Source organism: Hyposmocoma kahamanoa, unplaced genomic scaffold (assembly GCF_003589595.1).
Source record: "Hyposmocoma kahamanoa isolate Upper Pololo Valley unplaced genomic scaffold, ASM358959v1 78, whole genome shotgun sequence".
Lineage (NCBI taxonomy): Eukaryota > Metazoa > Arthropoda > Insecta > Lepidoptera > Cosmopterigidae > Hyposmocoma > Hyposmocoma kahamanoa.
This window is the reverse complement of record NW_020653945.1, coordinates 10,272,215-10,296,099: the sequence shown is the minus strand read 5'-3', so window position 1 is coordinate 10,296,099 and position 23,885 is coordinate 10,272,215. Positions and strand designations below refer to the sequence as shown.

At 34.7% G+C, this 23,885-nt stretch overlaps 1 protein-coding gene across 2 annotated transcripts in view; it reads left to right on the top strand.

Moving 5' to 3' along the window:
• The window catches only part of LOC113232958 (b(0,+)-type amino acid transporter 1-like), a 48,039-nt gene extending 27,426 nt beyond the window's left edge, over positions 1–20,613 (top strand). For both annotated transcript variants that reach the window (XM_026467878.1, XM_026467877.1), the window contains 12 exons: positions 2,819–2,928; positions 4,798–4,894; positions 9,650–9,751; positions 11,072–11,178; positions 11,919–12,054; positions 12,975–13,100; positions 13,518–13,665; positions 14,201–14,428; positions 16,228–16,324; positions 17,171–17,320; positions 17,887–18,055; positions 18,911–20,613. In XM_026467878.1, coding sequence (XP_026323663.1) covers positions 2,819–2,928; positions 4,798–4,894; positions 9,650–9,751; positions 11,072–11,178; positions 11,919–12,054; positions 12,975–13,100; positions 13,518–13,665; positions 14,201–14,428; positions 16,228–16,324; positions 17,171–17,320; positions 17,887–18,055; positions 18,911–18,978 — 1,538 coding nt within the window. In that variant the 3' untranslated portion in view covers positions 18,979–20,613. The remainder of the gene's footprint in view (positions 1–2,818; positions 2,929–4,797; positions 4,895–9,649; positions 9,752–11,071; positions 11,179–11,918; positions 12,055–12,974; positions 13,101–13,517; positions 13,666–14,200; positions 14,429–16,227; positions 16,325–17,170; positions 17,321–17,886; positions 18,056–18,910) is intronic.
• Positions 20,614–23,885: the final 3,272 nt, after the last annotated feature.

Below are 23,885 nucleotides of genomic sequence, written 5' to 3'. Positions count from 1 at the left end.
CAACAAAAATATTCATAATGTATTACAAATATAAATAAACTTTTTTGTAATAATCATTTAAAGTGGCCGGTCAAGGAAATTCAAATAGTATTCTGTGTTGGGGCGGAAAATTACCACTCAATCGCCATTGAAAGTAAAACTTGTCGAGCTATTGTATTGAAAAAATATTTATGCTAATTTCCTTTCCTGCATTTTAAGACTAATAAATATACATTAGAAATTACTTTCACAGCGAGATATAATTAAAGGGTAGATTAGTGGCGTAGCGTGAGGGGTGCAGAAAGCGGCACAGCAATGGGGGCAGCGGCGAGCGCGGCCAAGCCCTAACAAGTCAATTCAATTATTTTTTACTTAAAATTACTAAATAAAATCAACTATTTTCGGCAACGATACTTTGAACAACACTCAGGTAGCGACGGCAGGCGAACATAAAAACACAATCGAGCCGAACCTGCCCGAACAAACTATATAAAAATAAAGGGGGCAACAAATGTAATGCTGGTCCCGGGCGTCAGGTATCGACGCTACGCCACTGGGGTATATGATCTATACGATAAAACTTTATGTGATGTTGTATCTAACAGAACAAAGTGTCTCGGAAATCATACGCGTATATAGTAAATGCCAATATAGAATAAATCGATTTACCATTGCATTAACCTGACAAACCGTGAACGTGTAGTCTTTGAAAGCAATCAATACAGCCAGCCGTCATATGATTGATTTTCCGCCGCAGTCACTTTATTTAGCACTAATATATACTGATAACTGTACCACAAAGCTCTATCAATCAACGGCGACCTTGGTTCTTCATTACGTTCAACGCTTCAACATAACTTCTTTCAATTAAGGGCTGTTATTACAAGATATGTAGATATAAATCTATTACTTCTTTCTCTGAATTGTTTCTTTTTTTAAAAAAACACGATACGCAAATTATTTCAGATTTGTTTACGAACAATTTTATTTTTAACATCTTTGTGGAAATCGTCGAGTACAATATTAACGTTTAGACTACTTTTTACCTTTTTTACGACACCAATTTAGTTAGATTAACTGCGCATTATCAAATAATGAACAGCTTTGGCAAGTACACACATACTTCCGTCATGTACCTTGTTGTCAATTGGAGCAAAATTTATGAGTATTATTCTATATATCCCAGATTTAGAATTTGAAGAGATTACATCTATTTTAAAGAGCTCTACATTCACAGTCTGTTAATGTTGCTTTAGTTTTAGATGTTTATAAGTTTGCACATGTAAACATGAGGGACTGCAACACAATTTATATCTATTAATACAGCATTCTTTGTGAATGCGGTTATTCACAAAATTTTTGACTACATAACTCGCTTGAGCAATGTACTCTATAAAGAAGATTCAGACGCTCGTTTAAAATGTTTTGCAGCCTAAATCTCTAACTGTTTTGTGTAAATAAATGTTTTGCTGCATTTATTTACATAAAACAGATAGACATCAAAACACAAAACATTATTCCTTCAAATGTTTTTTTTAACATACCAAATGACGGGACGAACAAGTAGTAGTAGTTGTAGTGCCAATCAGAGCTTTAAATCGCAAAGATCTGAGGTGCACTGCCACTGCGTTCGTCACCATGACACATAAGTTGAGAAGTCCCATGTGCCTGTAATTTCAAGGGTACTCCCTTAACATACAAAACCAGAACGCAGTAATGCTCTAATTTTACTACTTCGCGGTAGAAATAAGTGCGGCGGCAGTACTTCTCTGGACCAATTCTTTCACAAGGAGTTCTTCTTCTACATCTACATATAACATTTAGAAATATACAAAACTTATGTGATTAGGTTCATAGTTAAAATTAAAAATGAAACAAAGTAATTGTTTTTCTATTAAATATTTACAAAATTTTAATATAATTATAGTTAATATATTTATAGATAAATAAGTAATATATTTGCTAACCATGACTAAAAATGAAATGAAATTATTAAAATAGGTCGGATTTTATATTCTCTATAAATTTTCCTTCTTGTCTCGTTTTTCTGAAAGTTATGTCCAAGTCTGAGGCGTTATGAAAATGCCTTAAAAGTTGATACCTCAAATGACTTTGATTGATTCTGCACAACAGCATAAGTGGTGAATTTGAAATAAATATAGTAAAATTGTGGATATGCACTGATTAGTATACGGTGTGTAAATTAATTTTCACAATAGAAAAAAACACAAACTTACCTCGAAATTTTACATCAAAACCGCTGTATTCAATAAGTACTTTACGTATACCAATGATTGTTTTTATATCAACTGAACTAAATAGAACACGTATAGTATACGATATACATTTTTCAAATGGCTTTAATTTCGTTTGTAAAAGAATTAATTTTGAAAAAACGCCAGTATGTTTGCCTCTCGACACGCGCAATAGAACAGATTCAGTAAGGAAAAAAGGAGTTGAGGTAGTATCGACTGTTAAGGGCCTTATGGATTTTTTTTTAATTGTCCGAAGTCCCGAAAACTTTAAATTATGTGTAAATCGTATTTGTAATTTTTTTAATAACAACGCTCACACTCGACGTAGCCCCGCACTAGGGAAACCCTGTGTCGCGGGTGCCATGGACATACACATAGACAACCACAAATTACATCAAACTCACGAGAGAAATAAATATAGGCCATACAAATATTCCTCCCGGTCCGGGAATCGAACCTGGGACCTATGCGTGGCAGTCCGACACGGTAACCGTTCGGCCGCGGAAGCCGTGTTTCCTTACTATATCAGGGTTTGTTCCAGTGGTCCGCGTTATACGTAATTGTGTTACGTCTGTTTGTTCTAGGGAGAGCACGCGAAGGCGGATTGGTATGGCGCGGGTGCTCCGCCGGCTGCGACGCCGAAGACGGCGCGACGGGAGCACTCACCGACGGCAACGCCAACCCAGGAGACAAGGTAACAAATTGTTATACGCTTGTCAAGTTTACAAATTGAGATTACGCAGGAGTCTCTTGACAGCACTGGCGCTAGCCCACGTAGCGCCTTGGTGCAATCATACCCTGGCGTAGGTACGCGATCAAAATAGAATATTTACAGTTACATTTTCCCTAGTGACCGGAAATTCTGGTGCAAATGGTGCAATTATAAATGATGTTGGAAAGCAATAACCCGTTTAATTCGCTTGCGCCGTGAGAGACACAGGCTCTATGGAGGCGTCGTGAGGCGCTCGCGCTCAATAAGACCATGTGCCCGTGTGCGCATCCTGCACTATTTAGGCAGAGTACTTAATAAATAGAGTCATAGTCAAAACAAAAATTTACTTTTTTTTATAATATCAAGTGACGGGACGAACAAGTCGTGCGTTTAATGGTAAACTACACACCTGTCCATAACAGTTGCAGTGCACACGGAGCTTTAAATCGCAAAGGTCTGTGGGACACTGCCACTGCGCCCGTAGTGCCTGTAATTTCACTCTAAAAGCGATAATATTTTCGCATTTTGCAATAGTAAAATTTTCCTCTTCTCATTGCTACTAAAGAATTCATTGAATTGACGTATGACTGTTACGTCATAATAAATAGAAATAATCTCAGAAATTACTATATAGTTCTATAAGGTTTGTAGTCGACGAAAGGCTTTTCCCTGGTCCACTTTTGTTATTTACCTTAAACATGGACTGAGTGCACTGCAAACATAGTGCAGGATTTTTCCCTGAAGTATTATAATCTTTTCTGTTGACAATCCGCTGAAGAGCGTTCCACGATAATTGAAATTTAAATATCTTGTGTCACTCCTTTCGATGACAGACAGTTGTCCAAGCCTCTCTAAATTACGAAATAGTGTTTTGTAGAGATCAGTTTTAAAAACTTATACAACAAATCAATGTCGTGTTAAATATCTTATTTTCATTTCACATTTTCGGTTACTAAGAGAGCACAAGTCCGAGATTTCCTCAAAAAATTTGATACATGAACGAGATCTATGCGTACCTAGTGTTAAAAATATCTATACTTAAACTTCGTTTTTGTTACAATTAGAAAATATATAAATAAAGAAGCATTGATCGTAAACGTTTTTTCAGTCAATAAATTACAGTAAAGGAAAACATTGTGAGAATCGTTGACAAATGACACAATGATATATTATTATTTTATTAAAAGTTTCTGTTTAATGCTTAGAAGCTCTGTTTCTGTATTTTTTATATGCAAGCTTTGAAATAAATTAAGTATGTAAAGATGAAGTTTTTTAATCTTTCTTTAATTTTGTCAATACTATGATTAAAAAAGCGTATTAATATCAAATTGCTTTGCTTACAAAATCACTGAATGAAATGGTGCCGCATAAAAGATGTCCAAAATGTCCTTCTGTCTAATGGTAACAAAACGACGTACAGTCGGCGTACTATGTGCTATAAATAAGTGAGGGCACCGTTCCTACCATGTTCCTACCTATACATTTGACAAAAGGCGACCTTAAGTTAACGATTTCGAGTTGCATATACCCAAAAACAGTTGAAAATGCATTTTGAATTCATTAACATAGATCGTATTTTGTAAAATCCCTCAGCTATTTTAAGCATTCTGAACGTGTAAATAAGAATAGCTGCTTAGATGTATCGATACTTTTGGTAAATTTCACTGCTTAGACAATTTTAAAGTTGATAATGCCATTTGATTTTTTCTAACTCTATCAGCCTTAAAAATGTATTTAGCTTTTGATGTCTTAAGACTATTAAAAAAATATAAAATAAATGTTATAGAGGCACAAGTTGTTGTTGACACTAGTTGTGTTTGTGGTTAACAAAATAATGCCTCCTTGTCGTAGCTGGAGGGGTCGGACGCAGCTGCGGACGACCCTGTTCACCTCAAGAGACGGGTGGGACTCTTCAGTGGGGTGGCTCTAATCGTCGGAACTATGATAGGTAAGAAACACTTATCATTTATTTATTTTTATTGAAAATCAAGATTTTTACTACTAGCCACGTTGAAGCGACAGACGTTGGTTCGAGTTTTAGAATCGGAAGAATTTTTCTTTGTGACGATCGATTTTTGTATCAATAATAATATGATTTAGCTTACATGATACATCACTCATTATAAATAACGATCAGATGTATTTTTGGGATCTTAAAATTAAATAGGGTAAGGCTTGTCCAATCATGTTTGAAAGGTATGTAAAGTAAAATATATTATTAGCTCATGGAGTGTGTTCGGACGAAACGTGTCAGGATGCGGTTATTTGCACACGGTATATTTGGTACATTAAGTATTGATTCGTTTCGGTCCATTTTGTCCGAGCCAACAAACACATGATTGTTTAGGTAGTATTTTGATTTATCTGTATATGTAGATTCTATTTTTTTATGTAATGTTTTTCTAATTGGGCTGACATGTCAACAACACACTCTTTGATCTTAAAAATATCAAGGTTTTATCATTCGGTAAATACAGATATGCGAAAGAGTTTTAACTAATAGCTGTATTCATATTGAACAGCAAATGTTTTTTGCAAACTGATTGAACGTGAACGGTAGAAGGGTGAAACCTCTCATCGAGTCTCGTTGCCTAGTAACGAGTAGGGGAGAGCAGGATTAAATCATGTAATACCTGCACGCATTCGGCGAAGTGCATCCTATAAAATATCGGAAGGGTGCTATCGATGGCGCTGATGGACATTTTTTATTATTTTTCAGAATTTTCAAAAAAGTAGTTTAACACGTTTTTGCTTGTAAAGCCCTTGAATTTTATTAACAGTTTCACATAGCGGTAAAACTATTTCGTAAGAAGTTTCGCCTGATCCTGTACTTTTCGTACTTAAATGAAAAGTAGAACGTTATAAATGTATAATACTTCAGGCACGAAACGACGAAAGTGAACATGTTATCAAAACAAAATTATTGATGTAATTTAGATGTAGACATGTTCGTGCTCTCTCGACCTGTCTCATCCAAGCAAGTTATTAACAAAAACGCTTTTTTGCACAAACACCTTTATACATATAGAAACTTGGAACAAATATATAAGCTAAATCGTTTATAAGTTTTGTTTCAACATTCCTTGTGCAAACTTTGTGGCGTGGCATTTCCGCCCTTTTTTCCCGGAAGTATCGAAATATACTTAGCGCACCCAATGTGAATAATTGAGAAAACAATAGTATTTTTGTATTTTTTTTATTTTTTTTCGATGAGTGTCTCAATTCGTCGTTTTTTGTGTATGTTAAAAACAAAACACAATAATACAATTTTGGGATTTCAGAGAGAGGTGTTATGCACTCTATTTAAATCATTTTAACATTACGGAACCTAAAAACCATTCAACGCCTTACGCCGTCAATACAAATATTTATCCTTATTAGCGTTGTTAATACTATAATTGAAATTGTTAGCGTGCTACATTAAGATGATTACGATAAAACATTAACATCTATACTAAGTATGTAAATAATGTTTTTTGAAACTGATTACTCCTTAATTTATAATTTGAATTTAATTTTACAAATTGCAATGACGACCTAGCTATGATATTAATTAAACATTACAAACTTTTATATGTATTTATATTTAGAACAAAAATAGAGAAACTTGATACATACACATTTTCACACACACACGCGAGAGAACATTAAATATTGACATATAATGAAAATCTTCAAATCGTGTTAGTTGAACACACATTTTGTAATGCTTATTATGTGGTCATACTCAGTTAGGTCCATAATTAACTATGACGTATATATACGCGCATAAAATATATGTATATACATATATTAAAGTGACGTTTGACTACATAGACGTCACATTTTTTTATTGCGTTTCATCCTTTATTTACGATCTCGTCGTTTATCTCACGAAGTAAGTAGCTGATAAATTCGAGGCCACGAAATGACATACATTTTAGGCCTTTGAAAACATTATCGTGGTTTTTGTAAAAAGCCCTACGGTCATTAATATTTCTATAATAAATCTGAGAAAATATACTTTCCACTTTATGCTATATCATCTATGTAGCTGATAAATTCGAGGTCAGGAAATGACATTGTCATACAACCTTTCAAGACTGTTGTGGTTTTCCTAAAAAGCTCTATGTTCATTGATATCTCTATAATAAATAAATTCTGACACTAAAACATATTTTGTTTTTTATGGAATATTATTTTTGAAGCAGAGACATTCGATTTCAGAATTGACTTATACTTTATATACTTTTAAAAGATTATCGTGGTTTTTCAAAACAACCCTAAGAGTGTTTTCGGACGTAGTGTCCGATTCATATCAGTTTCAAGTCCGAGATACGACGGTCCGAAATGTCACAGGGACTATGTTATCTGTAGGTGTACAAGCGATATTCGTATTTTCTCGATTTCGAATCGGATTTAGTGCACAAGCGACATCCGAAGTGGGTCCGAGTTTTCTAGATTTGTACAGTCTCGGATTTGGAACAAATAGAATCAGATGCAGGGCGCAAACTTACTCAGTCCGTTGATATCTCTATAATAAATATAATAACATCGCTTTGAGACATCATCATCCCTATGGTAATGATCGGAAAAATTTTGAAATTACGTCTAAGTATTTGTTAAAAACTATTAAAAGATATGGCAAATAGAGGAAAGCATTATGCGTCAGTGACTAGGTACTGTATAAAGATCCATCTTGCATGCAGTTTCTATATAAAGTTATGATAATAATTATCTATTAATTGTATTTTAGTAGCAGTAGTGCTCCTTGTGTAAAAGTAATCCGGGGAAGTACTGTCACCTTATCTATTTCAGCCGCCAATTTGCTGCATTTCGGTTTTGAAGGGTGAGGGTGCTGGTGAAATTACAGGCAGAGGGGACTTTAACTTAATGTTAACTCAATAAAGTTAACTCATGTCTCAGGATGACGGGTGCAGTGGTAGTCCCAAGTAAAGCTCTGGGCGGTATTGCAAATGTTATGGACACGCCTGCCGCTTGCCACCACTTCCTAACACGACTTGCTTGTCCCGGTATCAAAAAAAATGTAATAATAATAATAATAATCATTTAATTCAGACATGACAAACTACAACAATAATGAGTAATAATAAAAATAGAACTACAATAAGGTTACATTAGAATTAAATATTATATATAGGTACTTAATTATTAATAATTGAAATCCAATGTCTCAGTATGGACGAATCGCAACTACGAGCTATAGCAGCTATAATGCTACTAGTACTATCTAGCACTCTCAGTCTAAGAGAAGAAACCCTCTTTCTAAGCACAGCAGCAAACCCGTCCGTACGTGCTAACAAAAACATTTCAGATGCACTACAGTATCTTGGCAATTTAAACATAGCTCTAAATACATCGTTATATTGAACGCGGATGGCATTGTACGCTTGTTTGGTACAGTTAACCCACAAACTACATGTTTATAGTGTCAGACAGTACGATTTAAAGAGCGTTACTTTAACTTATCTGAACCGAATGCAAATCTCCTTGCCAACATATTACCACGCATTGCCAATCCCTCCCTTGTCGCTCAATATCATTATTATCACTAAGATTTTTAGTAACCATATGACCAAGATAAAGGCATTTATCCACTCTAACCAACCTACTACCATTCAGACACAAATCAGGTACAAAATGTGGTCCTTCTTTGTATTTGAAGACCATAAAAACTGTTTTAATATTATAAACCAAGCCATGAAACTTGGCATATTCTTCACAGATGAAAAGTAGTTTCCTCAACCCTCTAAATGAAGAGCTGAGCAGCATCATATCATCTGCATAACTTAGATTATTAACGCTTCTTCCTCCAATATGACAGCCAATATGACTGCTGCTCAGCTCTTCAATGGGTCCATTAATATAGAGGTTAAATAAGCTGGGAGACCTTAAACCACCCTGTCTAACTCCACAACTTAGTACATAATCATCTGAACATTCATTTGACCATTTTACAGAGTTACTTTGATTATTATACCAAAATTTAAACAAGTTAATGTATTCCCTAGACATCCCCAATCCTTGTAATTTCTTCCATAACAGATTGTAATTAACCAGGTCAAAAGCCTTGGAAAGATCTAAAAAGCATGCGTACACATTTGTTTTCCGTTCAGTGTAGTACCTAAGACACTGTGTGTTTTAAACTCAAAATTGCCAACTCCGTTGACAAACGTGGCCGACAACCAAACTGGCCATCGTCCAGACTTAAACACATTTGCAGACTCATGTTCAAAATACCATCCAAAACCTTTGCAGCAGTTGCCACTGATATGGGTCTGTAATTTCTAGTCGAAGATATGTCACAATTGCTGCAAAGAACACATTTTTTACAATTGGTACAACCACTGAACGGACCATTTCCGGCGGCACATATCCATGACCAATACACAAGTTAAATAAAATATGCAAAACGCTTAGCAAATGCTTTCCCCAAAATATCAAATGTTCCACAGTTAGGCTATCATGGCCAGGTGACTTGCCTCTATTCATAGTTTTAAAATAAATTTGATATCTTTCAAAGTAATATCTTCTATCACCTGCCCACATACATTTTCGGTACAAGAAGTGATCGGTGCTAATGGTAAAGATGGTGGGTCCACACGGAAATGATCTTTAAATAAATTTGCAATATCCTTACAATTACTGTAATAATTTATTATGTGTATTTAAGTATAACCTAACAAGAATTGGACATTTTCAGGCTCGGGAATATTCGTCTCGCCCTCTGGGCTTTTGGAGCGGACAGGCTCAGTGGGCATAAGCTTCATTATATGGATGGCCTGTGGGCTGTTATCTCTGCTTGGTAAGTACAACTGTTAAAATATTACTACAAAAAATTGTTAAACTGTCTGTTTCCGGAACGAGAGAATAACCATAAGCGTAGTTTGCCACCTTGCAACCTGCAACCCAATGCCTTTTTGACACAAAACCACAGCCCATAAATATCATTTGCATTGCAATACCATTTACAGCCACATTCTTAAGCAAAATGTAGCAAATATGTACGCGCATGCACTTGTTACTTATTTTTAATGACTCGGTATCTGTACCTACGTAGCCGCGTCAGCAAGTAGGTAGATACATACCAACCCGACTAAATAAGTGCTCGCTCGTGTTCCGTGCCATTGAAGTAACTATGTGGCTCATGTTTCTGCCATATTGAGGACCAGTATGAGGAAAACATATAGAAGTAATTAGAGCGACAATAGAAGTTGACAAAATCGACTTTTCATTACAAAACCTTATTCACTTTATAAGTGTGCACAGAAAATAATTTAATTGATACGTCTAAAAATTGTGAGTTGTTAACGTGTACGAACTGAACAAAATCCGGATTTTCACACAGAAACTGTAGGTAGGTTATTTTCGTCGCGGTTTTCGAGGCTAACAAAATTGTTCAGATTTTCGGTTCATCACACCTTTAGTGAGGAAAATAGGTGGAATATTTTCGTGTGCTGGTAAACAATGTAAGCTTTTTCCAATCTTTTACAACTGTTACGTTTCTTGTCTAACATACATCATAAATAGGTACCTACACTACAGTAACGCATGCCACTGTTTTATCACCGGTTGCTCGTAAACGGGAAAATAGGTGGCACCACGTAAAGAGGAGAAATTTATATGATGTAAAGATTGTAAAAGAAAATGGTGCACAACATCATCATCAACTACCCGACTTCATCCTCTACATAATGCATTTCTTCTCCTAAATTCGTAAACCTCGTAACCTCCATTAATGTGAACTTTTGAGCAGGCACAATGAACAGAATTACTGGAAATAATTTGATATGACAATCTATGTAAATACTTTTATCTTATAACTAATCTGTTGTCTAGAAATTATATTTTAAGCTTTAATTGCCAATATTGAGTTTGAAAAGTAAAAAGGGATCAGCATCCAAAAACGGAGTTACGAGATTTCAAATTTAACCGACGAAGTTAATGGATAGAAATTTTTACACTAATATGGTTTTTGCGATTAATTTTTCTTTAAAAAAATGTTGGTATAAATATCTTAGGCTTCTTACGAAGCAAATATTTATAGGTATGTTTGATAAGAGTAATTGTAGGAAAAACATGTGACATGTATAAATTTAATGCAATTTGCTAATTTGTCGTAAAGGAGCGCTCGCGTATGCGGAGCTGGGAACAATGAACACGTCGTCGGGCGCTGAATACGCTTATTTTATGGACGCGTTTGGAGGACCGCCCGCATTCTTGTTCTCATGGGTATGTAATTGTTTGCCAAAGTTGTTAATTTAATTTACTAATTTTCAGTCTTTAATGTTGACTATTTTGAAGTGAATTGCATATCTTATCTCAGTTCTGAAGTAGATAACTCTATATTTCGCTATAAAGAATTAGACAGATGGACATTTTGGGTCTTTTATCCGGCGCCATTTCATTCAGACATTTTGTAAGCAAAGTAATTTAGTAAATACCGTGAAACAAGATTGTCAAACATATATACTACCTTTATGTAATTCTTGCGTATTATATGTAATGCAATTTTTTTATTCGTTATATTGACTGTTATAAGTGAAAAAAGTGATTATAAGTGAAATGAAAAATTTCTATCTTTACACACTATTCAAAAATTAAAGAAACAGAGCGTCCATGCATTAAACGGAAACTTTTTATAAAATAATATAAAATGTCTTCGGAGATACTCTTCTACTAAATAGTCTCTACCTTTGAATCCATGGACACTTTGGATCCATTAACAACGGGTTAATATATTTATTAGATACTTTATTGTCTTTTTCACCGACTTCAAAAAGGAGAAGGTTCTCAATTCGTCTCTATTTTTTTAGTTTTGTGTATGTTACGCGATTACTCCGACATTTGTGAACCGATTTCTATGATTCTTTTTATTAGATAGCGGGTAAGGACCATCCATTACTGAGATACCCCAGTAATGGTCTCAATACATTTTTTGTAATAGAAACTAATAATTATGTTTTCTCTAGGTATCGACATTGGTGCTGAAGCCATCGCAAATGGCAATAATATGTCTAAGCTTCGCCAAATACGCTGTGGAACCGTTTGTCGCGGAGTGCGAGCCGCCGCATGCTCTTGTCAAACTTGTAGCGGTCATTTCTATCGGTAAGATGTTGTATTGGAACCACTTTATTGTTTTGCAATATACATTTTTGAATGAACAATACCAATTAAGGCGATTAAGTACAAACAAACCATGTGGAGGCAGCGAACTGATGTAAATCCACAATTATGAATGTGAAAGTAACTGTTTGATACATTCTCACGCCTAAACTGCTCAACCAATATTGATAAATTTTGGTATAGATATTGATGGAACCTAGGAGAAGGACATAGGCTATTTTTTGTCACAAATTATGAAATTGGGGATGAAAATTTGTATGGAGAATCAATAAAACTATGAAAATTAGTACGGTACAAAACTACTCGAAGTACTTATTTTGCGCAGACGAAGCGACGGGCACCAGCTTAGTAATTACATAATGTACTTGTTGTAGAGTAACCTGATATTATTGTTAATTATCTCAGGGTATCTCAGACCGAAACCTCCCGGTCCTTTGGAAGGATATAATTGATATAGAGAACGTGAACGCTTTATGAATTGTATCTACATATATGTCTTTTAAATATTTAATAGGCGCATTTCTTCGCTTTATAATTTTCGCCTATAAGTAAGTGTGGAGAGTAAAAAAATATATCTAAATGAAACAATTTTTTCGAATCTAACAAATTAACGTTTCGGATCCTTGGTCACGTCTTACTAACGTTCTTTAGTTGGGTAACCTTTGCAAAAATGTCTACCTTCTTACAATAAAATTATGTGGACCGAGTCTCTTTAATTCCGCCAAGGCGGCTAGACTACGTCGTAATAATGTGCTGGCTTTATGAGGATGTAGAGTATGGCGCTTTAGACTTTTACCTTCCCTCTCACGATGTACATAATATCAATAGAAATACTCGGTAAATTTACATGTTAGGACAAGGTAATTTAAGATTTTTTTATATGTGTCTTTCCTTGTTAACAGTAATGATACTGGCCGTAAATTGCTACAGCGTGAACTTGGCCACTAACGTGCAAAACATCTTTACGGCAGCTAAGTTGGTTGCCATCGCAATCATCGTTTGTGGAGGAGCCTATAAACTCATATTAGGTAATAATTATGTCCCGATTTTATTATAAATTATTATTTATAAAACGTTACTGTGTTATACTGAATTTTGAAGTTCTTCGCCCGCGCCGCGTGGTGTACATTTCTGGGGGTGCGATAGTGCTGAGACAAGTAGTTGATATATCAATATAGTCTTGATTTTCTTTGTTTATCATGTAAAATAAAATGAAAACAATAGAATGTAATTAATTATAAAAATCACAAATCACTCATTAATATGTAATACTGAAAAAATGACATTACCATTTGTATTTCGAAAAACTATTTAATCTTAATTTAAAGCTTATTATTACTTATTTTAAAGTTCATTTTAACCATAACAATTGTAATCCATATAATCATAATGGGTTGTAAATATTTCGGAACAGACTGACAGGTGGTTGTGTCCGTATGGTGCAGGTAATACGCGACATTTACAGGAGCCCAACTTCGCCAGTAGTACGGCGACGATGGGCAACATTGCCACCGCTTTCTACACCGGCTTGTGGGCCTACGACGGTTGGAATAATCTCAACTATGTGACTGAGGAAATTAAGAATCCATCCAGGCAAGTGACTTAACTTACCAATTATCAAAATATCTTTACTATGTATGTAGTTTTGTAAACAGATGATTATGAAATTTTAAGGCTGATTTCAGAGATGCGCTCACGGCCCGCGTAGCCGGCGGTAGGCGTAGCTGCGTAATTAAGCGCTACGTAGAGAGTGTACATGGCGTTCTTTTTTTAAATTTAAAACAATGTTGTAATCAAATCCGCCTTTGTACAAATTTTATAATAAAAATTAAACAAAAGAACATCGCCTGCGTAGCGCTTTACGATCCGCGTTTACTGTAGTGTAGAGTCCGGATCGTAATTGTCATTTCGTATTCACTTAGATTTGAGTGCCCTGTAGTATTTAACAAACTACAAACATTTGCAGTTACAAATTACCTTAAAATTGCAGAATGCGACTACTGTCTAATGTAGACACATTTCCAACTATGTGTCGAGAAGTGTCTGGTTAGTGTCGCGTTAAAAAATACTTTAAAAACTTGACAGGTTTACCTTAATCAAAATACTATTTAAGTTTCGATGTTTCTAGGAACCTTCCAATGAGTATAATAATTGGCATACCTCTGGTGACACTCTGCTATGCACTGGTGAACGTATCGTACTTGGCCGTGATGTCTGTGAGCGAAATGGCGGACAGCGAAGCTGTGGCTGTGACGTTTGGGAATCGGCTGCTTGGGCCTATGGCCTGGTTAATGCCGTTGGCTGTTACAATTTCCACCTTCGGATCTGCCAATGGCACGCTGTTTGTTGCTGGAAGGTAAGATTTCGTGTTACAAAAACTATTCAATTCAATTTTTAAGTTTTTATTGAATGTCACGATGTTTGACAACCATGATATTCCATTATTTTTGTGAAATTACTCCACTACTTTGTAATAATTATTAATACAAATATCGAACACCAAGAAAAAATTCTTTAGAACCGGCTGGATTCGAACCAACGTCTTCAAGCAAACCGCTTCGGACGCTATGCCAACTAAGCGACGGAACGAAGTAGTGGACCTTACGAATGTTTCTATGTGCTTGTTGCAGATCTTTGTTTTTGGTTTTTAACGTAGAAAAAATCGAACACTAAATATTTTAAATAAGATATCTTATTATTTGATCTTTGTAGTGATAATTATTCAATTCAATTCATTTATTTATTGACCTTGTCACAACAAAAAAATTAAAACAAATGAAAATACCTTGTTATTACAATTTAATTCTTCTTCTTAGCTTGTCGAATCTAACGTTTATATATTTGTGAGGACCTTAGCGACTGAGACAGCATTATCAGTGGCATTGTACAGGTCCTCGCGTACACAGGGCACGTCAAAAGATGTGCCATTGTCTGGGGAAAAACACCACACATACATGCGCTCTCCGAGCTATAATCCCACTTGTGTGTACTCTCCTTGCTTCGGCCGACTTGGGTACGCTACCTATTTAGGGAACTCCAAGTTTGCCAAGGTAGATCAGTTCCGATAGGGGAATGAGTGATGCCGTGAGATATTTCTCCTTCCAGACACGTATCGGACTTGGTTAGTTTCCCCGTACAGAGGGAATACTTCTCTAAGGAAGCTATGGACAGGCGTGTCGCTTATCACCAGGCGCACGATTTGTTCGTCCTATCACTTGGTATTATAAAAAAAAAGAGTTATGTCGACTCTTTACAATTTCATTAAATAAAATAAATTAAAATAAATAAATTAAAACACAAAAAAAACATGAAAATTATAATTTAAAACTTTACAAAAATGTAAAACAAAATTCATCAATATACAATAATAATAACAATAATCAGTCTTAATCTTAAGTCAAAGATAAATTGTATTCGAAAAGAACTAAACGTTACACATTTCATGAAGAGTGAAAATTTTATTTGGTTGTCTAGTCTATTGTATATTCACAGCGCCGCGGAACGGAATGAAATCGATTTTTTTTTTGTATCGAAATTGTACAGTCGATGCCCTAAGATAACGGACCACCTAGCCAATATTTTGGTGCTGAGAGTCTTCTTATTTATTAAACAGACAAGTGTAAAGCAATTTCAGCTTTTTGGTTACAATTTATGTAATGTAATCAAAGATCAAATTGGCTTAAAAAGTTTCTTAAAATGTCATTCACATAATGATATAATAATAAACAAGCCGTACCAAAATTAATTTTACGGCTCTCAGATTAAAGGTTAAGTGTGTTAAACATATTTCTTTACAATGATCTACTCAGAACTAAATAGACGATTAGGGGGTCAGGTATCTTAGGGCATCGACTATACATAGCATAGTGAAATTTATGTCAGTCTGGTTTATAGATTACACTTCTTTATTTTTTTCCATCCTCCAAGGATTACACAGTTGGCATAAAGTTCCGCGGCTATGTAAATTGAACCTAGAATATTTTTTCTTTTTTTTTTATTAAAAGGTGGTGGTCCAGCATAATGCCGCAGTTTCCCGGGACGCTGGTATTCTGCCAGAACTGTGTTAAAAGAAAGATATTTGTGACAAACACATTCATAAAAATAATTTGTCAGCAAATGTTACATTAAGTAAGTCCTTGTTTTTTATATTTGCAGATTATGCTTCGCAGCATCACGAGAGGGACACTTGTTGGACATTTTGTCATACGTGCACGTTCGTCGATTCACTCCTGCACCTGGTCTCATATTCCATGTAATTATCTCTTTCACTTTAATATTACGAGACAGTTATTGAAAAGGATTGTGTTATATTTAAATCTGCTTTAGTATGCAAAAACTGAATAAAAGATAATACAACTTGAAGAATGAACTTCATTTAAGTAGCATTAGTGCTTCTTGTTAAAGAGTTTGTCCAGAGAAGTAATGTGAGCATTGCTTTTTGTGAGCGTTCTGGTTTAGAAGGGTTAAGGGTGCTGGTGAAATTACAGGCACATCAGACTTGTCAACTTATGGCTCAAGTGTGATTGGTGTAGTGGCAGTGTACCTCTGATCTTTGTGATTTAAACTGGCACTGCAACTGCTATGGACAGGCGTGTCGCTTAAGACCAGGCGCACGATTTACTCGTCCCGTCACAGGTATCATAAAAAAGATAATTTGAAGTCCCATAGTCTACGAAGAGGTTGACTACCTGTGTGTGTATTACCGACTATATAATGACAAATGACAGGTTGAGTACAACCTGTCTCCACATCCTTGATGCCTGCCATTGTAAGACCACGTGGGTATCACGGTTATACCTTCCTCGAACCTATAAGATGTGGAATGGTCCCTCTCCTAAAGTATTTCCTTTAGGGTTCTTCAAAAAGTAAGAACTCTCTTCTAAGAGCAAGGACTCTCAAATCAGAGACAGCTCTTCTGATATTATCTGCAATATCAGAAGAGCTGTCTCTGATTTGCCGTCCATAGGCCGTCGCCCATAATCGCCATGACCACTTCTAATCAAGTAACTCGTCTGCTCGTATGCCTCCTATTTTACATAAAAAAAGAAAAGATTTTTTTCCTTACGACGACATTTGTAGTTGAATTTTCTCTTTGCAGTCGCTGATAGCAGTTGCAATGGTATTGTACGGGACAATCGACTCACTCATTGATTTCTTTTCATTCACTGCATGGATCTTCTACGGAGGCGCTATGCTAGCGCTGATCGTCATGAGGCGAACAAAACCGCATGCACCCAGGCCTTACAAGGTACGCATTCAATAATTAAGGCACTGTGGCGTCAACACCACTTTGTACAGGGATGACTCAATAAAAGAACGTAAGTTTGGTGTTAACGTGCGGGTGCAGTATGTCCGCTCACACCAATATTGTAACGTCGTAACGGCGGGCCGCAGCGCACCTTTATTTTGTATACACCACAATGTATGTGGCAGGTGCCATTATCTTTGCGTAAAATATCAATTGTCAAAATAAAAAATACTAATAATTTATTAACTTTTAAAAATAAAGGTATCTTTTCATTGAGTTTACTTTTTAACGCGTAATTACTGCTTATGTGTGTAAAATATCGTCAAATGTGCGTCAACGTCATGTTAAGAAACTACACCACACTTATTAAAGGCGAACCGTTCACAAACACTTTATGTCCGTGCAATAAGAGTGAAAAACATGTTGCTTGTTTCGCTCGGACCAATATTCAATCAAAAGTTCTATCAGACAAGATATTGCGAGGGCAGCATAGCTACTGATGCGTATTAACATTTTAAACGCAGGACGAAAACTAATAAACTTATGAATGTTTTTTTTTCTTTCAGGTGCCAATAATAATACCTTACATTGTATTGTTGGTGTCGACGTACCTGGTGATTGCCCCAATAGTTGACATGCCCCAATGGGAGTACCTATATGCCACCGCTTTTATATTCGGCGGGTTGCTGGTCTATGTCCCATTCGTGAAATGGGGGTACTCGTTACCGTTTATGGGTAAGTAACGTATTTATTGTATTTACTGAATGCCTTTAGACTACCGGTAAGGTAACCGAAGGGTGTCATGTACCGATGTTTCCGAGGATGATTACCGGACACCCACGTTGCATTACACACATCGCAGTCCATATCTACATGTAAATACTGTTTTAATTATATTGTAATATTACTATATTATTATATATGCTAGTATACAAGATATATTTATGGGTCTTCATAACCTAAATATCAATAAGTAAAATAATATTAATAATAATTAGAATTCTTGAGACTATTCAGAATTAACTATTACTCATAGTCCCGCACTGGGGAAACCCTGTATCGCGGGTGCCGCGCGTGGACACATACATAGACAAAACAACCATAAATTACATCCAATTTCACGAGAGAATCAAATGTAGGCCATACAAATATTTCTACCGGTCCGGGAATCGAACCCGGGACCTTATGTGGCAATTCGGCCACGGAGGCAGCGGTTTTTAATTAATACAATTTTTAACCGACTAAAAAAGGAGAAGGTTTTCAATTCGACTGTATTTTTTTTGTATGGATGTTACACGATTACTGATTTCGATGATTCTTTTTTTTTCACCTCAGTAGTGGTCCCGTATTAAATTTGAAAAAATATTCCACCTGTAAGGATGGCAAATTAGGAAATGAATCTGCGGGGTTATGAGCGCATACGTTATTATTATACATATAATTTAGGTTTTGCTATTCTTATTATCTATTTTAGAGTTTTAGTATTATTATTATTATTATCTTTTGGATTGAAAAGCAATCGTACTTAATGCTATAATTCTTTATTTTTAATTTCGGATATCATCGTTAATAAAATTGTTCTTCTTACAGATAAAATAACAGTTTTCCTCCAGATGGTGCTGGAAGTGGTACCAACGACGACAACTTTCGAGTACTAGAGAGTCTCAGCTGGACTTTAAAAAGCATTTGTGACAAATTTATTTTATTGAAAACAATGGTTACATATACGTACATATACATAATATTGGCATTGTAAATTCATATTGAATTCCGTAATGATCAGTTCTTTGATTTTTAGCAATGCTCAAGGCCGTTTTAACACCGGATTTCCAACAATTTAAAACTTGTTGGGGTAATAAATTATGTCCATTACGAATAAGGTTGATTTTTAATATTATCGACTGATAGATAAACAATGTTTCTTGATAATTCGAAAAATAACGACATGATAATGATGTTTAGTTTGTCCAAATTAATAATGTTACCAAAACAGAAAATGGACAACTTTAATTTCGTTACGATCATGTCGAGTCTAAAAGACAAACGCAAGCTGCCATTTTCGTTGTACGATTTGATTTCAATTTCTAAATTGCAGTACCAATAAAATCGATCTTGATAAATTCTCATGAAAAAGAATTCTGTTTTTATTACACTTACGCGTACTAGATAGGTAACTAGAGACAAAATTGGAAATATTTTTTGTAAGTTTAGCTGATGGGATGAGATTGTAAAAGTTCATGAGTCATTACATTAGTTTGCACGAATCATTCCTTGAAGGCCGCGTCGATCGAGATTTTGCCAAAACTCTATTTTATGGTAGCTTGATCTGTTGAAAACAATACAACATTACAAAGAACAGTAAAAGACGACGTTCCTAAAATACGATTTATAATAATACTATACTATATAATACTGATGTCTATACATTTTTGTGCTTTTACGTCTAGCTTACTATGAAAGTTTTGGTCAATTATTGGAACCGTCAATTCCGTTGCCTCTACCATTTCTCGCCAATAAAGGATTTAGTAGCATCAGATTAGAAATTGTCACGAAAATTAGTCTATAAAAGACAAATTTTCGAGACATTTACGTCCAGCTTCTTAAGACAGTTTAGGTCAATTATTGTAATAGTCAATTCCGTTACCTCTATTTATCTCCAATAAGCCTCCAGATGCCGAAGTAGAATGGAGTGCAGCTAATTTTGATTGATTTGATTTTCCTTTACCCACACTACTACTTTGAAACGAGTTTAGCAATTTAACTCTTGTTCAAAAATCAAGCTACCTAAATCTAAGCTCTTATTTGACGTTTTAAAGATAGAGAAGCAATTAGGCGAAGTAAAAACAAATATACTTTTTTTCGCTCTTTCACGTAACTGCATCCCTCTCTGGAAGATGCTGAGTAGGAGGTTTCTAGTTCTAAATTCTCATATAGACAAAGTTTAGGCATAGTAGGGTCTCGTAAACGCGAAGCCTTTTTGCGTCACTATGAGTAATTGTGCTAAACTCATAGTTGTTAGCTCATCAACCATCAATAGTCAACCTTAGAGTTAGTACAAGAAGTGTTTGATTTTATATAATATTTTATTAACATTGCAGTAACCGTAATTTTAGTGGGGTGATAAAAAAACTTAAATGGGCATATATACAGTGCAACATTACGTGTTAAAACTTTTAGGTGGCAATGTTACTTAGTAAAGATTTTCAACTGTTTTCTGACTTAGGAGTTTAGACTAAAAATTATAAAATTTGTATAATTAAATTTAAAAAATACCTAACAAATCGTATATACGAATCCTTGTCGAATTCAGACTATTTTATAAATATATATAAGATTTTTTTTAACATTATATAAATATATGGCCTGTGCCATTGCCATCTAAGCATCCCATTTTGAAGACTAAAGTGTGTTTTTAACAATATTAAAGTATTTATAACAATATAAAATTATTTATTTATTAAAAGTGTCGTAGACGGCAGAACTTTGCGACCGGTAAAATTTGGTCCTATCATTCCTTGTCGGGGCAAAGGACGCCGGCCGTCTGCATTGTTTTTTATTAAATTATTTTACATTGTCGACTGTTATTTGAATCCTCTCTGAAATGTTTACAAAAAAAAAATAATAAAAATTTGTATTAAAAACATTAAAATCTAGATTCGTGTTTAGAAAAACGAATTAATTGGCGAATATTTTTAAAATGTCGTATGTAAAAATATATAATTTTGAATTATGGTTAAATAATCCAACGGGCACATGGATAGTACACACCTAACGATGTGATATTGTTGTGGGGTAAACTAATGGTTTTATTTTGTGTACATAAAAATAATATCATAAAATACATACCTATAATGTAATGATAATGATAACCTTAATGTACTTATCTCTTTATGAAAGAGAGAATTATTATTGTTACTATCGATGAATTGAATGAAATTTTAATAAAGACAAATTAAATTTATCTTTGTGTATTATTGCTTTAAATTTATGAACGAAATCACAGATGTTCTTTCGAACTGTTGGTTCCACTAGCTTCAGTGCGTAGAGGAAGAATTGGGTAGAGGGACTCCATAAATAGTAAAAACCGTATAAGAGAGATAGATTTATGCACAGACAAATCAGAGTAAACGAGAAAACAATACTATTTTTTGTCCCTTTCTACGTAAGCGGTTTTGGTTGTATGACTCAACCCTCGTTGAGTCCAGCAAATCCTTCCGAGTGTTTGATGTGCATCGACTTTATGTGTTTGTGCTTTTAAGAAGTGTTTTACAAAGTTACTAACCGTTCCTTTGTAGTAATTGACAATTATTCCAGCTCACAATAATGATGCATTGTTATATTTTAGGCTGTAAAAGCCGTACGGAACGAAAAATTCCCAACATAACCTTTCACACGTAAGTTTTATCTTTATGTATACTAAGTTAATACTGTTCAAGGGCCAATAAAAAAGTAAGATTTGTCATAATTGTTTTGTTTGGTTACTAAAACTTAATCAAGCTAAATGTGGTCGGGCGGATTCTCCCTCCTTAGACTCGGCAGATTTCATCATTACCATGAACCCATTTATACGTCGCACTGCTGGGCACGAGTCTCCTCTCGGGCGAGTACTTAGGTGACAGTTCACCATACTGGCCCAATGAGGGTTGGGGACTGCGCACGTTTTCCGAGGACTTTGAACCTTTTTCAACGTTTCATCACGATGTTTTCCTTCGCCGAAAAGCTCATGATCAATTTCAAATTAAATTTTGCACAAATTCCGAGAAACTCAGAGGTGCGAATCTGGATTCGAACCTACGACACTCTGCTTGAGAGGCAGTAGGTCAAACCATTAGGCTACCACGGCTTCATTTTCATTTAAATTTCTTTAACGGGGTAAAATTTTAAAAGTAGACAACCCAGAATTTATAGGTACTCTGCTGGTATCCCTTTTCAATATACGCGAGAAGCCTATTTATTCTTTTTTTTTTATTCTCCCTCTACGGTTCAGTGGGACTTTGAAGTACTCATGTTTGTACTGCATAACATAGATGGAGCTATTAAGTTTTGTGAATACCTGTGTTTCCACTTCTGTAAAGATACTGACCGTACAAGCGCACTGACACTTGAAACGAAGCTATCAACGCAAAAGTGATGTAACCGTGTTTTTCGACAATATTACTTTATATGATACTAAAGTATGTACATCAGTGCTATATATTTGGATGCCATTTTCAATATAAAATAAAATTAATCGCACACTAAACCAAATACCTAGTCGTAACTCAAAATTATGGAGTTGAGAAAAAACGATGGGAAAATGAAGAAAAAGAAATTAATGAAACCAATACATAGTATAGTATATTCTATATTATTAAGTCTCATGTATAAATGAAAACAATCACGTTATTGGCAATAAGATCTATTCAGCGTTTTCGTTTTAATTTTCAAATTGTGTTTTCTTAATTCCACATTTTTGAGTAACGACAGTATTCAGTTTCATGTGCGAAATATTATTTGAACATGAAAATAACGTCCATTACCTACCTACTTTATTTTACTACCTACTTTAGTATCAAATTTAAAGCAATATTGAAGAAAAAAAGTAAGTTACACCACTATTGCGTTTTTAGATAGATATATATATAGGTTCTTGTTTGTTTGGTTCTTCGAAATTTAAACTTGTTTTCAGACATTTTTTCCCGAAAGTTGATTTTTCTTTAGAGACCATTGACTTACATTAGAGACGAATTGATTTCAATGTGCGATAAGTTTCAGATAAATGTTAAAAAATATCACCAATTTACATCATTTTTTGTATTGAATATCACGTTTTTACTACCATGATATTAATCAATATGAAAATACTCCACTGCCAGATTATTATTAATACAAAGATCGAATCGTCTTATTTTCAACGGGACTCACGCGTCTGGTGCCTCAATGTGGCTACAGTCGGAGGGAAAGAATTTCTTTCGCGTTTGTTCGTTGTTAATATCAGTACAAAGACTGATAATAACAACCATTTTACATTGTTACAAAATTAAATAAAAAAGGGAGCTCATTATTAAACGGACTTTCGATCAAATTCATGAATGGATTTCATGAAAATGGTGAAGTAATAATAAAACTCGAAAAACATAATGGTCAACAATTTATTGTTGTCAAATAAACAAAGATCACAGATCTTTGACAATTTCAACACCATTTTAAATATTTTGGCGACAATTCTGTTTCGAATGGAGTTTTGTACAGAAATTATAAGTCAACGAAAATTAATACGAAAAGTGTATTGTAAATTTGAATTATTAGGAAAAACCTTAAATAATACCGTACATTTAAAACTATTGCTAATTCTGTTTACGCTAGCAGCGAGAGAGAGATTAAGACTATGTCATATACGTAGAAAAGCAAACTTAATTCACTATTTGTTGCACATAAAGTAGTTTTTAAAAACAAAACACGAAACAAATGTTTAGCATGAAAATGTACATTACTAAAACAGAAGCTCTACAATTAAATATGGACCTATCAATAATACAGTCTGGTTCTCCAAATTTCTATTAAGTCTAATAAAATTTTTAATTTT